We start from the raw sequence: 17,845 nt of genomic DNA, 5'->3' as shown, positions 1-17,845 counted from the left end.
TTAAATTAGGTATTGGTCTGGTTGATATTTTTCTGCTCTGGCTTCTTTGTTGCAGTGAAGGGTGATCTGATTGAAGTGTTTAAAACAATAAAGGAAGTTGCCAAAAGAGTAGGAGGAAAACTTATACCAAATTCTCATAGCAGAGGGACAAGGAGGCAAATTATTAAATCGCTGCAGAGGGAAAAAGAAAAGTTCAAGAAGTTGAGATATTAGTACTAATAAAGGATAAGACAAAGAACTTTATAAAAACAGCTGCCATGGCTAGTGAGTTGAAATATGCTAGACGGGTCACTGGCCTACTTCGGTTCCATTGTTGGTAATACTTGTCTCGTTTAGTTCAAGACTATTCTAATTTTGATATTATGCAAAATTAATCTAGTATAAATGCCTGAATTTCAAGGACTTCTGAAATTCTTTGAAACTGCTTTAGTATACATTTAATGCTACTTTGCATCTATTGATGTAAATGACTAGACATATTTGCAATAATAATTTGCTTTTTCATGTTGCAGATCCCAGTGAGTGTTTAAAAGCCAATGCAAAATCTTGTGGGGAATGTATACAAGCTGGTAGAAATTGTGGATGGTGCACCAAAATTGTACGTTTTCAATTACCAAAGTGAAAAATGTTGCCATTGTCTTAACTAACATATTTCAAATCTACAGAGCTTTACAGTAGTCCATTAAGAATAGACAGTGACGTGTGAATGACCTGTAAGTAAGAAGTACACAGGCAGGAGTGAATTGAGCCTAAAAAATATTGGTAGTAATAATGGCTAAATGCTTAACACACTTCTGACATTCTTTGCTCAGATATTTTATCAAAGCAATTAACTTTATTAAAATAAACTTGCTTTGCACATTTGTCAATTTGATGTATGAAATTGAAATGCTACCTTTTTAAGAAAACAGTATAAACCTTATTTATGAATTTTTAAACATTTAGTTATGCTTATCTATTCAGTCATATCCAGGGATTGTATCTTTTTTAAAGAAAACTGCAGAAAGAGATTTGATGAAAGTAACAGAATTGGAAATGGATGAAAAGGGAAGTAAGACAGACAGTGCTTGTTGCGTGGAGCTGGATAGTAAAATAACTGCCTCAAGTGATGAGAGGAGACCCAGCAAAACTGGGTCTTGAAAATCCCCAGAAAAGAACAGGCTAGAAATTTGAAAGAGAAATGCTGAAAGTGATTAGGGAATAGTGGAAAATGGAGTTTTTAAGTGATGTGCACAAAGAGGCATAAAATCAGGGGCTTAAAGTGGAGGGGACATGTGGAAGAAGCAAAGCCTGTAATTGTCTGTTTGTGAGACCTGGCTGTGTGTTTGCCTACATTATAATAGGGACTAGACTTCATTACTTAATTATCTATGATGCACTTTGAGACATGCTGAGGTAATGAAATGCCCTGTCCCTGAAGAGAACATTGTAATGGTAGGACAGGTAATTAGTTTAAATACTGTAGTCCATGCCTCTTTCCCCTTCCATCAAAAGTTCTGATCATGAAAATAGTTTTTTTTCCCTTAATAGACTGTATTTTTCCACCCACTTGCTTTGGGCAGAAAATCAAGCCAAAATAATTTCAACATTCAAATCATAGATGTAGAATGTGCCCTGCACAAAGTTTTAATTTTCTGATGTTTGAAAGATGCCATATTGTCATAGAGGTTTACAGAATGAAACACACATGCCCAACTTGTCCATGCTGCCTAAATTTTACCATTAAGCTAGTCTCAATTGCCTGTCTTTGGCCCATATCCCTTTATACTAATCTTACCCATGTAACTGTCTCTGGCAACTCTTCCAGATACTCACCTCCCTCTGTGTGAAAAAATTGCCCCTTTGGACTCTTTTGTATTCCTCCCCTCTCACCATAAACCTATGCCATCTAGTTTTAGACTCCCCTACCATTGGGAAAAGAGGTTGACTATATACCTTATCTATGCACCTCGTTATTTTGTAAACCTCTATAAGATCACCCCAAGCCTCTTACGCTCCAGCAAAAAAAAAGTCCCAGTCTCTGCAACCTCTCCTTATAACTCAAACTGTCAAATCCTGGTAGCGTCCTAGTAGAAAAGATTTACACTCTTTTTCTAGTTTAATAATATCCTTTTATAATAGGGTGACCAGAATTGTACGCAGTATTCCAAGTGTGACCTTACCAACATCTTGTACAACTTCAACAAGATGTTCTAACTTCTGTATTCAATGTTCTGACCAATGAAACCAGGCATGCCAAATGCCGCCTTCACCACTCTGTCCACCTGTGACTCCACTTTCAAGGAGCTATGAACCAGTACCTGTAGATCTTTGTTCTATAACTCTTCCCAACACCCTACCATTAACTGGGTGAAACCCTGCCCTGGTTCGATCTAATAAAATGCATCACCTTGCATTTATCTAAATTAAACTCCACCTGCCATTCGTCAGCCCATTGGCCCAATTGATTAAGACCCCATTGCAGTTCTAGATCATCTTTTTCACTGTCCACTTTGCCACCAATCTTGGTGTCATCTGCAAACTTACTAACCACGCCTCCTAAATTTTTATCCAAATCATTGATAAATTTTAACAATGGACCCAGCACCAACCCCTGAGGCACGCTGCTAGTCTCAGTCCTCCAGTTTGAAAAACAGCTCTCTACAACCACCCTCTGTCTTCTGTCATTAAGTTAATTCTGTATCTAATTGGCTACCTCACCCTAGATTCCGTGAGATTTAACCTTATGCAACAACCTACCATGTGGTACCTTCTCAAAAGCCTTGCTAAAGTCCATGTAAATAACATCAACTGCACTGCCCTCAACTATCTCACCTTACTACTTCAAAAAACTCAATCGAATTGGTGAGACAAGATTTTCCTCTTACAAAGCCATGCTGACTGTTCCTAATCAGTCCTTGCTTCTCTAAATGCCTTTAGATCCTGTCTCTCTGAATACATTCTAACAACTTGCCCACTACAAACATTAGGTTCACCAACCTTTAGTTTCCTGCAGTTCTTTTTAAACAAGGCACAACATTTGCCACCCTGCAATCTGCAGGCACCTCACCTGTGACTATCGAAAATTCAAATGTCTCTGCTAGAGGATCCAGGATTTCCTCCCTAACCTCCCACAGCATCCTGGGATGCATTTCATTAGGTCCTGTGGATTTATCTAGATGCGCTTTAAGATGACAGCACCACCTTCTCTGTAATATGTACATTCCTCAAGATATCACTATTTATTTCCCCAAGTTCCCTAACATCCATGCCTTTCTCAACAGTAAATAGGATCTCATCCATCTCTTGTGGATCTGCACAAAGATGGCTGTGTTGATCCTTAAGAGGCCCTATTTTCTCCCTCGTTACTCTTTTGCCCTTTATGTATTTGTAGAAGCTCTTTGGATTCTTCTTTGCTTTATCTCCCCAAGCAATCTCATATCCCATTTTTGCTCTCCTGATTTCTCTCTCAACTCTACTGTCAAACAGACTAAGTGCTTTTCCAATTTCATGGCAAATAGTTGTCCATATGGAACATATGCATATTGCTCTTATTTTTGCTGTTGGTGTATTTAGGGCAATAAAAACAATTTATGTAAGAAGAGCAAACTGAGCCCGTGTGTGTGCAATGAGTGATAGTTCAGTCATGAGATTTCCCCTGGCCTAAGTCATGTTGCTTTGGAGGTGAGATACCCAACATTTCACCAAATAGTTGCATTCTGGCTAAAAGTAATATTTGTGAAAAATATTACAGGAACAAAAGAGGCAAGATACTATTAGCTTAATTTTAAAAAAGATTGAATCAATCCATATGTTCAATCTATTTCTTATATGGTCAGATCTTTGCAACATTTGGAGCAAGTTATATTTTATGGACCTTTGATCTGATGTCATGTATGTCATACCACAGAACATTATGTTAATTACGGAAATTGAAGGCACTACAAGTAAAACTAAGACTTAATAGCTATTCCTTTGCTTTTATACCAAAATCAACCAATCGTGTCATGAGTGCAAATGCTTCCTCAAATATATCCCAGATGGTCAGCCAGTAAAGATATTGAATTTGTCCATTTTTTTTCACTGCCTCCAACTGTGGTAGGATGGCTCTTTCAAATTCTTGCTAGCCTACACGTCAAACCTGCCTCTGAGATACTTTCATCGAGACTGCACTGACCATAGTTCCATCCAGGCCCTATCCCCATAACCCCACTTTTTAACCCTGCTAGTCCCCTTGATACCAAGAGGCAATTTAGTAAGGCCAATTACCCTAACCCACACACCTTTGGATTGTGGGAGGAAACTCGGAGAATGTGCAAATATCACACGGACGGTGACCCGAGGCCGGAATTATACTCGGCTGTCTAGCGCTGTAGGGCAGCATTGCTAACTACTTTTTGACAATAATCCTAAAGTGCTAAAGTGATTGCCATCTCAGTAGAATAGATTCTCAGTGGTGACTTGCTCACATTTAAAGTGGACAGTCTTGAGAAGAACGGTCTATGTAGGTAGCTCCTGATGAAGTGATTGCTGCCTGTGTCCTGAGATTACATCTTCCAGATCCTTGGCACTGTAGAGAGGTTTAAGCATGTTCATGGCATTAAATGACAGGATGCGAGTAGAATTAGGGACCTTGCGGTGAAGGATCCTCTTGGAGAGAGTGATCATTGTATGGTGGAGTTTCTGTTGCAGATGGAGGAGGAGAAAGTGGGTTCCCGGACACGCGTCCTTTGTTTGAATAGAGGGGAGTATGGTAGGATGAGAGAAGAATTGGCGAATGTGGACTGGGGGAGCGTGTTGGAAGGTAGGTCTGCTGAGGAGCAGTGGAGGATCTTTAAGGAGATCTTTCTTGGTGCTTAGCAGAAATTTATTCCAATGGTCAAAAAGGACCGTAGGAGGAGAGGTAATAAGCCGTGGACAACGAAGGAGGTGAAGGAAAGTGTTAAATTCAAAGCGGAGGAATTTAGAGTAGCTAAGAGCAGTGGGCGAGAAGAGGATTGGGAAAGGTTTAAATGTCAACAAAGATTGACAAAGAAGTTGATAAAGGAGGGTAAGAGAAGCTATGAAGCTGGGCTAGCACTTAATATAAAAAAGGATAGCAAGAGTTTTTATAAATACATAAAAAGGAAGAGGCTGGCTAGGGTGAACGTTGGTCCTTTAGAGGATGAGAAAGGGGACCTAGTGGTAGGGGATGGGGATATGGCTAAGGTCTTGAATAACTTTTTTGTTTCTGTCTTCACGGAGGAGGACGTGAATAATTTGCCGGGTGTTAGCGATGGAAAGGTGGTAGGACTGGAGGGTCTTAATGACATTACTGTTACTAGAGAGGTGGTGCTCGACAGACTGGAGGGGCTGATTGTGGACAAGTCCCCAGGACCGAATGGAATGCATCCGAGGGTTCTGAAAGAAATGACGGAGGTTATAGTGGATGCCTTGGTGGTTATTTTCCAGACGTCGCTGGATTCCGGGGAAGTGCCGGATGATTGGAAAACGGCTAATGTTACGCCGTTGTTTAAGAAGGGTGCCAGGCAAAAGGTGGGGAATTATAGGCCGGTTAGTTTAACGTCTGTGGTAGGTAAAATGTTAGAATCCGTCATTAAGGAGGAAATTGCGAGGCATCTTGAAGGGAATTGCTTGATAGAGCAGACGCAACACGGTTTCATTAAAGGGAAGTCGTGTCTGACAAATTTACTGGAGTTCTATGAGGATGTGTCTAGGGCAGTGGATAGAGGAGAGCCAGTGGATGTGGTCTTTCTGGATTTTCAGAAGGCGTTTGACAAGGTACCTCAAGAGGTTATTGCAGAAGGTCAGGGGACATGGAGTTGGGGGTAGGGTGTTAGCGTGGATAGAGGATTGGTTGTCAAATAGGAGGCAGAGAGTGGGGGTCAATGGGTGCTATTCGGATTGGCGGTTGGTGACTAGTGGGGTGCCCCAGGGGTCGGTGCTGGGGCCTCAGCTATTTACCATTTATATAGATGATCTGGAGGAGGGAACCGAGTGTAGGGTGTCGAAATTTGCTGATGACACCAAGATTGGGGGAACGGCAAATTGTGCAGAGGGTGTGGAGAGTCTGCAGAAGGATCTAGATAGGCTGGGCAAATGGGCCAGGAAATGGCAAATGGAATTTAATGTTGGCAAGTGTGAGGTGGTAGGAAGAATGGTAGGAAGGACTATTACTTACGTGGCGAAAAACTGCAGCAGGCGACAGTGCAGAGGGACCTTGGGGTCCTTGTGCATGAGTCACAAAAACCCAGCTTGCAGGTGCAACAGGTGGTCAGGAAGGCGAATGGGATGCTGGCCTTCATAGCGAGGGGGATTGAATATAAAAGTAGGGAGGTCTTGCTGCAGCTGTATAGGGCATTGGTGCGGCTGCAGCTGGAGTACTGTGTGCAGTTTTGGGCGCCGCACCTGCGCAAAGATATTTTGGCCTTGGAGGGAGTGCAGAGGAGGTTTACTAGGTTGATGCCGGAGTTGAGGGGGTTGAGCTATGAGGAGAGGCTGAATAAACTAGACTTGTACTCGTTGGAGTTCAGAAGAATGAGGGAGATCTCATTGAGACGTATAAGATGATGAATGGGATGGATAGGATAGAGGTGGAGAGACTCTTCCCGCTCAAAAAAGACAGTAGGACTAGGGGGCACAGCCTCAAGATAAAGGGGGGGCAGTTTAGAACAGAGTTGAGGAGGAACTTCTTCACTCAAAGGGTGGTGAATCTCTGGAATTCTCTGCCCGTTGAAGTGGTGCAGGCTGCCTCGCTAAATATTTTTAAGAAGCGGGTTGATGGGTTTTTGATAAGAGAGGGGATTAAGGGTTATGGGGAGAGGGCGGGAAAGTGGAACTGAGCCACGACAGATCAGCCATGATGTTATTGAATGGCGGGGCAGGCTCGAAGGGCTAGATGGCCTACTCCTCCTATTTCTTATGTTCTTATGAAATAATTGCTTCTAAATGATAGAAATTGAAAAATGTGGTTAATTTGTTTTGGTCTTAATCGACATCTCAAACATTTGAACTTGTGTTTATTTTTTGAAGGAGTTCTTACAGCAGGGCGAAGCAAACTCTGCACGGTGCGATGACATAGAATCATTAAAAATGAGAGGATGTTCAATGCAAGATATTGAAAATCCCAAAGGTTCACAACGTGTAGATGCTAATAAAGAACTTACTGGTCGTACTAGTGGTGAGAAAGTAGAGCTGAAAGACATTACACAGATTCGACCGCAGAAGCTAACCCTGAAATTACGATCAGGTATTTCCACAATTTGGATTTTGTTACTTGGTGTAGGATTGAATCTGATTTTAGCTTTCTGTGCACTGCTGCAAATAACCTCTGAAGCCTTCAGATTTATGCCCAACAGAGATTGTGGTGGAGCAAAGTGGTTGGATACTAAGTTTCATTGGGTATTCAGAATTGATTTTGCACCATCTGAAATCCATTTCAACAGCACCATCTCCAGAAGTTGCTTTTTCTATCTCAAAATTGTCCACACTTTGCTGAGCACCTTGATATTCAAAACACTTGTGTTAATTCATGGACACAGGCCAGCTGTGTGAATCAATGGCCATTGGGACAACCTAGTTCTACTTTATACCAGTAGTTTCTGACAGCAGCTTTCTACTTATTCTACTCCTCTTCCTACCCTGTATTTTCCTCCTTTGTCACTGGGGGTCAATATTCGATTAAGGAAACCTATTGCAATTTTATAATTCTGTGTTGTGAAGAAAGCCAAATGTGCATACTTTTTATAGCAAAACAGGACACTGCCCCCTTTCCCTTGTGTTGATGCTGGGGAAATGGCCATTTGCAATGAACAAGCATCAGGAAAACCAGCTCCTTCGACTAAAGGGTAAAAGCTTTAAAGTGTGGAACAGAAGGAGTTAGGTTTTCAATTATGAGAAAAGACTAATAATTGGAGGCCATAGATTTAAGATCATGAAAGGATTTTTAGGCCTATGTACGCTATTAGTGGTGGCAGCAGAATATGTAATTTTTAAAAGAGAAAATGGATAAATATTTGAAATGTAAAAATGGGGCAATATGAGTAGCTTCGATAAAGCTACTCATATTGTGTTTGTGCGTGTGCACATATGTAGGGTTTGTATGATTCAATGCCAGATAGAAGGAATTTAACTTTTGGTGTTATCATAGAATGGCTACAGCACAGGAGGAGGTCATTCCACTTGTCATACCTGAGGCAATTCTCTGCAAAGAAAAAAATCTCAACTAGTCCCATTCCCTGTCCAGTAGCCTGCATATGTTTTAATTTCAGATTATTTAATTCTCTTTTGAAGATCTTCAGTTAATCTGCCTCCACCATACATGCTCAGGGAGTGCATTCCAGATCCTAATCAGTCACTGTGTTTAAAAAGAAATTACTCATTTTGCTGTTGCCTCTGTTATCTCTCATTTTAAATCAGTATCCACTAGTTTTGATACTTCTACCAACAGGAACATTTCTCCATCCCTTTTTTCTGACACCTAGAACAACTCCAACTTCTCCAAGTAACTGGAGTTTCTCATTTCTGCAACATTTCTGAATCTTTTTTGAACCCCTCTATTGTTTTCACATCCTCCTTAAAGTGTGGGTCTTAGAACTAGACACATGACTCCAGTTAAGGCCGAAACACTGTTTTATAAAGGATTATCATAACTTCCTTGTTTTTGTACTCCGTACCCTTATTTGTAAACCCCAGGATCCCTTTATTAACCATTTTCTCAGCTTATCCCTACTACCTTCAATGAAATGAGCTCATATTCTTCTGTTCCTGCATCCTATTAAAATTGAACCTTTTATTTTACACTGTCTCACCTTGTTTTTCACAAAAGTGTATCACTCCACACCTCTTTACATTAAATGTCATCTGCCAGTTGTCCATCTAGTCCACCACCCCAATTGTCCTTTTGACATTTAACACTCCTCCTCATAGTTCACAATATTAATTTTTTGTTTTATTTGTAAATTTTGAAATTGTGCCCTGTATATCCAAATCACTAATATGCATCAAAAAAGCAGGGGTTCTAATATCGACAAACTTTTCTCCAGAGTGGAAAAACTATCATTCACCATTACTTTGTTTATGACTAGTCCCCTTTTTGGCTATATGGTTAGAAGATTCTTGCAAGACCAAGCTATTCATTATATACTAGGGGACAGAAGGTCTAGCATGAAGGAAAAACTGAAGGAAATCCTTATTAGTCAGAAAGTTGTATTGGGGAAATTGCTGGGATTAAAATCCGATAAGTCCTCAGGGCCTGTGCTCTGCATCCCAGAGTACTCAAGGAAGTAAGTGGCCCTAGGAATGGTGGATTCATTGATCATTTTCCAACATTCTATAGACTCTGGAAGAGTGGATTAGAGGGTAGCTAATGTAACCCCATTTTTTAAAAAAGGAGAGAGAGAACAGGGAATTAATTATAGATGCATTAGCCTGACGTCAATGATGGGGAAAATGCTGGAGTCAATTAGTAAGAATGCAATAACTGAGCATTTAAAAAGCGATGACAAGATCGGTCCAAGTCAGCATGGATTCTCTAAAGGGAAATTATGCTTGACAAATCTTCTGGAATGTTTTAAGGATGTGAGCAGTAGAGTGGACAAGGGTGAACCAGTGGATGTTGTGTATCTAGACTTTCAAAAGGCTTTTGACAAGATTCCACTTAAGAGATTAATGAGCAAAATTAAAGCTCATGGTATCAGGACATGGATAGAAAACGGGCTGGCAGACAGGAAGCAGATACTGGGAATAAAGGGGTCCTTTTTAGAGTGGAAGGCAGTGACTAGTGGGATACGGCAGGGTTAGATGCTGGAACTCCATTCACAATGTACATGAATGATTTGGATGAAGGAATTGAATGCAATATCACTAAATTTGCAGACAACACTAAACTGGGTGGCAGTGTGTGTTGTGAGGAGCATACTAAGAGGCTGCAGGATGACTAGGGCAGTCTGACTGAGTGGGCAAATACTTGGCAAATGCAATAAAATGTGGATAAATGTGAGGCTATTCATTTTAGTTCCAGAAGCAGAAAGGAAGATTGTTATCAGAATGGTGGCAGTTTCAGAAAAGGGGAAGTGTAATGTGACCTTGGTGTCATGGTGGCACAGACTTTGAAGGTTGGCATGCAGGTACATCAGGTATAAGGAAAACTAATGGTATGCTGGCCTTCAAAGTAAGAGAATTTGAGTATAGGAGTAAGGATTCTTGCCTTGGTGAGGCCACACCATGAGTACTGTTTGCAGTTTTGGTCTCCTAGTCCGAGGAAGAACGTTAGTGCTATTGAGGGGGTCCAGCAAAGGTTCACCAGACTGATTCCTAGAATGCACGACTGACATGGAGAGAGACTGGATTGACTTGATTTGTACTCACTGGAATTTAGAAGAATGAGAGGTGATTTCATAGAAACACAAAAAGGCCTGATGGGACTGGACCAGCTAGATGTTGGGGAAGTGCAGAACTAGAGATCACAGACAAGGGGTAAGCCAGTCAGGACTGAGATGAGGAAGAACTTCATTCAGAGAATTGTGAACCTGTGGAATTCTTTACCACAGGAAGTTGTTGGGGCCAGTTCGTTAGACATGTTCAGGAGGGAGCTGGGCATGGCCCTCGTGCACAATCAGCCATGATCATATTGAATGGCGGTGCAGGCTTGAAGAGCTGAATGGTCTACTCCTGGACCTATTTTCTATGTTTCTAGGAGTCTGCTAATCTCTGTTTATCTGCATATAGAAACATGAAACAGGTATAGGCCATAGTTGATCACATTCAATATCCTAATCTCCCTTCCTCCCATATCTCTAGATCCCTTTAGCCCCAATAACTATATCCAATTTCTTCTTGAAATTACGCAATGTTTTGATCTCAACTAGTTTCTGTGTTGTGAATTTCACACCTTCACCACTCTGAGTGAAGAAACATACAGATGTTAGATCTGTTTGATCTATAAGCTTGAGGAGCCTTAAATTAGGTTCAGAATTTCTTTCTTTGCTTGTTCATTTTTTGGCAAATGGAACTCGTTTCTTTGGAATGGGATAGGGAAGGTATTAGATTATTCATTATTTTTATCCTTTTTGATGTTTCCTGTTTTAGCAAATCTAAATTTCAGCTGTCATCTTCCTTTGAAAGGAAAAGAAAACTTGTATTTGTAATGACTAAAATTACTTAATGCAGATATCTTGGCTATATTAACCTGTATGAATTATCTCTTCCTGCGGAACATTTTCATAAAATGAAAGCCATATTTGTAATATTCAAATCATTCACATGGTCCAAAGCTTATTGCTATCAGTGGGCCTGAGAAGATTTCCTTGTATAACATTTCATTTATTCCTAGGCCCAAAAATGCTTACAGCCTGTTAATTAATTTTGAAGTTGATTTATAATCAATGCAGCAGTCATTTTGAGTACGGCAAGGTACCATAAATAGCAAAGAAGATAAATGGTCAGTTTGGTGGTGATTGATGGAGAATGCAATGAAAATCTTCTGAATTACCTTTGAATTGAGAGGCCTATGTTTAATATCTGATTCAAAAGATGGTACTCAGTGCTGCTTCAAAGCATCATTCTGTTGTGCATAGAATTTGCACTTAGGACTAAGACTTAGCTACAAGAAGCAGAATTGTGTGGTGACCTTAACAAAGCTATTTGAGGAATTGAGTAGTAAAATGTTTCTTTGTTTCCTATCAAGGCTAAAGCCACCAATGTTAGAGTTCATTATGCTTGTAAGTAGCCACTTTGTATGTAATGCATTTTGCCACATTCCAGCCATTTTACAGCTCTATTGCCTTTTTTGCTAATTGGTGCTATTGAGTTTAAATCTTTGTCACTTCTTGTGGATTGTCACTTTGTCTTGGTGCTGGCTGTCTGATCTAAGAATAAAGATATAATTCAGAACTAGGCTTTGTATATACAGCTTTGTAATGATTTAAAATTGCTTAAAGCGTCAGTGCAAGAATGCAAATATCTTGGATAAAAACATAGAAACTAGAAGCAGGCATAGACCATTCAGCCAGTGGAGCCTGCTCCACCAATCGTTTTGATCATGCCTGATCATCGAATTCAATATCCCTTTTTCCCACATGCCCCCCTCCATACCCCTTGATCCCTTTAGCCCCAAGAGCTATATCTTATTTCTTTTTGAAATCTCTCTCAATATTTTGGCCTCAACTACATTCTGTGGTAGTGAATTCCAAACATTCACCACCTTCTGGGTGAAGCAATTCATCCTTACCTCAGTTCTAAAAGATTTACCTCTCATCCTCAAACTATGACCCCTAGTTCTGGACTCTCCCTCCATTGGGAACATTATTTCTGCATCTACCTGTCTAACCCTGTTAGAATTTTTTAGGTTTCTACAAGATCCCCTTTCATTCTTCTAAATCCAGTGATATAATCCTAACCGACTTAATCTCTCCGCATATCACCGACCTGCCATCCCAGGGATCAGCCTGGTAAACCATCGCCGTACTACCTCTACAGTAAGGATATCCTTCCTCAGATAGGGACTCCAAAACTGCACACAATACTTCAGGTTATTCAGTAAATGGCAGAACTCTTATGAGTATTGATAGGCAAAGGGATCTGGGTGTAAAGATCACAAAGTGCCAATGCAGGTGGAGAAGGTAGTCAAGAAGGCATACGGCATACTTGCCTTTGTCAGCCGGGGCATTGAGTTTAAAAATTGGCGAGTCATATTGCAGCTTTAGAGATCCTTAGTTAGGCCGCACTTGGAATGTGGTGTTCAATTCTGGTCATCACACTACCAGAAGGGTGTGGAGGCTTTGGAGAGGATACAGAAAAGATTTACCAGGGTGTTGCCTGGTATGGAGGGCATCAGCTATGAGGAGAGGCTGGGAAAGCTTGGTTTGTTCTCACTGGAACAACAGAGGTTGAGGGATGATCTGATAGAGGTCTACAGGATTCTGAGAGTAATGGACAGAGTGGATAGTCAGAAGCTTTTTCCCAGGATGGAAGAGTCAATTACGGGAGGGCACAAGTTTAAGGTGCGAGGTTCAAGATTTAAAGGAGATGCACGAGGCAGATTTTTTACAGAGGGTGGTGGGTGCCTGGAACTCGTTGACAGGGAAGGTAGTGGAAGCAGATACGATGGTGACTTTTAAGGGACATCTTGACAAATACATGAATAGGATGGGAATAGAGGGATATGATCCCTGGAAGGGTAGGGGGTTTTAGTTATGTCGGGCATCATGGCCGGTGCAGGCTTGGAGGGCTGAAGGGGACTGTTCCTGTGCTGTAATTTTCTTTGTATGGTCTCACCAACGCCTTGTACAATTGCAGCAAAACGTCCCTATCCCTATACTCAAATGCTCTCGCAATGAAGGCCAACATACCGCTTGCCTTCTTTACTACCTGTAATACCTACACACTTGCTTTCAGCAGTTGATGTATGAGAACTCCGAAGTCTCGCTAAGCATCACATCTCTCAGTTTACACCCATTCAAGTAATAACCTTGTCTTCCTATTGCTACCAAAATAGATAACCTCACATTTATCCATGTTACTCTGCCATGCACGTGTCCATACGCTCAGCCTGTCCAAATCATTCTGAAGCATCTCCACACCCTCCTCCACAGCTTACTCTCCCATCCAACATTGTATCATCTGCAGATTTGGAGATGATACATTCAGTTCCCTGTTCCAAATCATTAATATATAATGTGAACAGTTGGTGTCCTAGCACATAACCCTGCAAAACCCCAGTAGCCACTGATTGCCAGTTGGAAACAAATCAACTCTATGTCAACTCTTTGCTTTGTTAATCTGTGAATTCTTTCTTCCTATGCACCATTTTCATAGAATAAGAAAGTCATGTTCGTGATAGTCATTCATTCACAATTCACATGATACAAAGTTTAATGCTATCAGTAGGCTGAGAGAAATCTTCCTGAACCATATCTAGCTTGTGGATTTGCATTTCATATGTCCATTTCTAATGCTGGATGTTTTTGTTTCTCAGGAGAGCCACAAACCTTCCCACTATATTTTAAGAGAGCAGAAGACTATCCCATTGATCTCTACTATCTTATGGACCTCTCCTTTTCTATGAAGGATGATTTGGAAAATGTGAAAAAGTTGGGAACAGAATTGCAAATTGAAATGGGGAAGATTACTTCTGATTTCAGAATTGGTAAATTTATCTTTTATTTATCATTTTCTGGTGCCTTGCATTTAACAAACAGCACTTCATCTTGTGAAAACTTGTTCTTATTTAGGATTTGGCTCTTTCGTGGATAAGACTGTAATGCCTTACATCAGCACAACCCCAGCCAAAAGGAAAAATCCTTGTACAAATGGTGAAGTATGTACAAGCCCATTCAGCTACAAAAATGTTCTATCGTTAACCAATGATGGATCAAAGTTCAATGAACTTGTAAGCAACCAAACTATTTCTGGAAACCTCGATTCTCCAGAAGGTGGTTTTGATGCCATAATGCAGGTGGCTGTCTGTGGGGTAAGCAATCAGAATTGTATCCAAATAGTATTTTGAATAATCCCAATATTTTATGTTCTATAACTTGCTTCAGTATTCCAAAGTTTGTGTTCAATTGTTCTGAAATTGTTTTCACTCATTAGTTCATTTCTTATAGCAGTGCTTTCATAAAAAGGATTTATGCATCTACACATTTAATATTTTTATATGTTTCAATGGACCTCCTATTGACTGTTTATCTATACTAGAAAACTTGAGCTTTTTCACTGCTTCCTCACCATGCTCTCCTTTTGTTCAGTATGCTCTTGTTACATTCTTATGATCTTTAAGGAGAACTTTTTCGGTGCTCAGCAGAAATATATTCCAATGGTAAAGAAGGAACATAGGAGAAGGGATTATCAGCCGTGGTTATCGAAGGAAATAAAGGAGAGTATTAAATTAAAAGCTGATGCGTTTAGAGTGGCTAAAAGTAGTGGGCGAGCAGAAGATTGGGAGAGGTTTAAAAATCAACAAAGAATGACTAAGAAGTTGATAAAGAAGGGAAGGATAGACTATGAAGCTAAACTAGCACTAAATGTAAAAAAGGACAGTAAGAGTTTTTACAAATATATAAAGAGGAAGAGGCTGGCTAGAGTGAATGTTGGACCCTTAGAGGATGAGACGGGGGATTCAGTGGTGGGAGATGAGGAAATGGCTGAGGCCTTTAAATAAGTTTTTTGCCTCAGTCTTCATGGAGGAGGACGCGAATAGTTTGCCGGATATTAAAGATAGAAGGATGGTAGGAGTTGAGGGCCTGAATGCGATTACCGTTACTAGAGAGGTAGTGCTTGATCGACTAGTGGGACTGATGGTGGACAAGTCCCCAGGACCGGATGGAATGCATCCCAGAGTTCTGAAGCAATTGGCAGAGGTGATAGAAGACGCCTTAGTGATTATTAACCAAACTTCACTGGATTCCGGGGAAGTGCCGGAAGATTGGAAAACGGCTAATGTTACACGACCGTTTAAAAAAGGTAGCAGACAAAAGGCAGGGACTTATAGGCCGGTTAGTTTAACGTCTTTTGTTGGAAAAATGCTTGAATCCGTCATCAAAGAAGAAATAGCGACGCACCTTGAGAAGAATTGTTTGATAGAGCAGACGCAGCACGGATTCGTTAAGGGGAAGTCATGTTTGACAAATTTATTGGAATTCTGTGAGGATGTGACTAGTGCAGTAGACAGGGGGGAGCTGGTGGATGTAGTGTTTCTTGATTTTCAAAAGGCATTTGATAAGGTGCCGCACAAAAGGTTGTTTCAGAATGTTAGGGGGCATGGAGTTGGGGGTAAGGTGTTAGCGTGGATAGAGGATTGGTTGTCTAATAGGAGGCAGAGATTTGGTATCAGTGGGTGCTATTCTGTTTGGCAGTTGGTAACTCGTGGAGTGCCGCAGGGATCGGTGCTGGGGCCTCAGCTATTTACCATTTATATAGATGATCTGGAGGAGGGGGCTGAGTGTAGGGTGTCGAAATTTGCTGATGACACGAAGATAAGTGGAAAAGCAAATTGTGCGGAGGGTGTGGAAAGTCTGCAGAGGGATCTAGATAGGCTGAGCGAGTGGGCAAGGACCTGGCAGATGGAGTACAATGTTAGCAAGTGTGAGGTTATCCACTTTGGCAGGAATAATAGTAGGAGGGATTACTATTTAAAGGGTGAAAAGCTGCAGCATGCTACGGTGCAGAGGGACCTGGGGGTCCTTGTGCATGAGTCACAAAAACCCAGTCTGCAGGTGCAGCAGGTGATCAAGAAGGCGAATGGGATGCTGGCCTTTATAGCAAGGGGGATAGAATATAAAAGCAGGGAGGTCTTGCTGCAACTGTACAGGGCACTGGTGAGGCGGCAGCTGGAGTACTATGTGCAGTTTTGGTCGCCGCACTTGCACAAGGATATTTTGCCCTTGGAGGGAAGGCAGAAGAGGTTCACTGGGCTGATACCGGAGATGAGGGGGTTGGACAATGAAGAGAGACTAAATAGACTGGGTCTGTACTCGTTGGAGTTTAGAAGGATGAGGGGGGACCTTAGAGACGTTTAAGATAATGAAGGGGGTGGATAGGGTAGGGGTGGATAGGGTAGAGGTAGAGAGATTCTTCCCGCTCAAAGGACAACAGGACTAGAGGGCACAGCCTCAAGATAAAGGGGGGGCGGTTTAGAACGGAGTTGAGGAGGAACTTCTTCACTCAAAGGGTGGTGAATCTGTGGAATTCTCTGCCCGTTGAAGTGGCGGAGGCTACCTCGCTAAATATATTTAAGACACGGGTAGATAGGTTTTTGGGAGGCAAGGGAATTAAGGGTTATGGGGAGACAGTGGGAAAGTGGAACTGAGCCACTTCAGATCAGCCATGATCTTATTGAATGGCGGGGCAGGCTCGAAGGGCTAGATGGCCTACTCCTGCTCCTTATGTTCTTATTTGTTTCCATCTCATTTTTCTTTCCAATGTAAATCTATTCTGAAGCACATTATGTAAATTTACTGCACAGAAGAACGTGATTTGGGACACCACTTAATAATTTTGTCTCTCTCAGGAAAAAATTGGCTGGCGAAATGTCACTCGATTGCTCGTGTTCTCTACAGATGCAGGATTTCACTTTGCTGGAGATGGTAAACTAGGTGGCATTGTTCTACCAAATGATGGGAATTGCCATCTCGATACGCAGGGTCTCTACACCATGAGTGATCATTTTGTAAGTTTGCATTTGACCGTAGCAGTATGGATCCTGGGAGTGTTATTTAGCTCTTATGGAGTAATTTAGCCTGCCTTTAGAATAATTTGTATAAAATATTTAATGTTCTGTAAAATATAAATGACCTGTAATTCTGACATTTGTTAACAGGATTATCCATCCATTGCTCATTTAGTACAGAAGCTTAGTGACAATAATATTCAGCCTATCTTTGCTGTCACAGAAGAGTTCAAGGGTGTGTACAAGGTAAGTGCTCCCAACTCATTTGTATAAACCAATTAAGTCAAATCAAACTTAATCAGGCGAACCTCACTGCCACAGGAGGTTTATTTTAGAATTCAAATTTAACTTTCTATTATGTTGTGATTTGAACACGGAACCCCAGAGCATTACTTTAGGTTTGTAGTTTACTCGTTGAGTGAGCTATATCACTAGGCCAGAGGAAGAATCCAAGAGTTTCCAAATACACTTGGAATACTGTGTGCAATTCTGGTCACGCTGTTGTAGAAAAGGATATTATTAAACTAGAAAGACTGCAGAAAAGATTTACTAGGATGCTGCCGGGACTTGATGGATTGAATTATAAGGAGACACTGGATAGACTGGAACTTTTTTCTCTGGGGCATAGAAGGCTGAGGGGTGATCTTATAGAGGTTTATAAAATAATGAGGGGCACAGATCAGCTAGATAGTCAATATC

The 17,845-nt window shown here is 41.1% G+C and overlaps 1 protein-coding gene across 2 annotated transcripts in view; it reads left to right on the top strand.

The window, feature by feature from the left end:
• LOC145358246 (integrin beta-1-like) overlaps nucleotides 1-17,845 on the top strand; it is an 87,606-nt gene that overhangs the window by 34,232 nt on the left and 35,529 nt on the right. For both annotated transcript variants that reach the window (XM_080212108.1, XM_080212098.1), the window contains exons 3-8: nucleotides 513-598; nucleotides 7,012-7,228; nucleotides 13,955-14,125; nucleotides 14,211-14,449; nucleotides 16,988-17,146; nucleotides 17,297-17,392. In XM_080212108.1, the coding sequence (XP_080068234.1) occupies nucleotides 513-598; nucleotides 7,012-7,228; nucleotides 13,955-14,125; nucleotides 14,211-14,449; nucleotides 16,988-17,146; nucleotides 17,297-17,392 (968 nt within the window). The remainder of the gene's footprint in view (nucleotides 1-512; nucleotides 599-7,011; nucleotides 7,229-13,954; nucleotides 14,126-14,210; nucleotides 14,450-16,987; nucleotides 17,147-17,296; nucleotides 17,393-17,845) is intronic.

The sequence above is a fragment of the Carcharhinus amblyrhynchos genome, chromosome 2 (genome assembly GCF_965287045.1).
Source record: "Carcharhinus amblyrhynchos chromosome 2, sCarAmb.v2.hapA, whole genome shotgun sequence".
Classification (NCBI taxonomy): Eukaryota; Metazoa; Chordata; class Chondrichthyes; order Carcharhiniformes; family Carcharhinidae; genus Carcharhinus; species Carcharhinus amblyrhynchos.
This window is presented reverse-complemented; position numbering and strand designations above follow the sequence as displayed.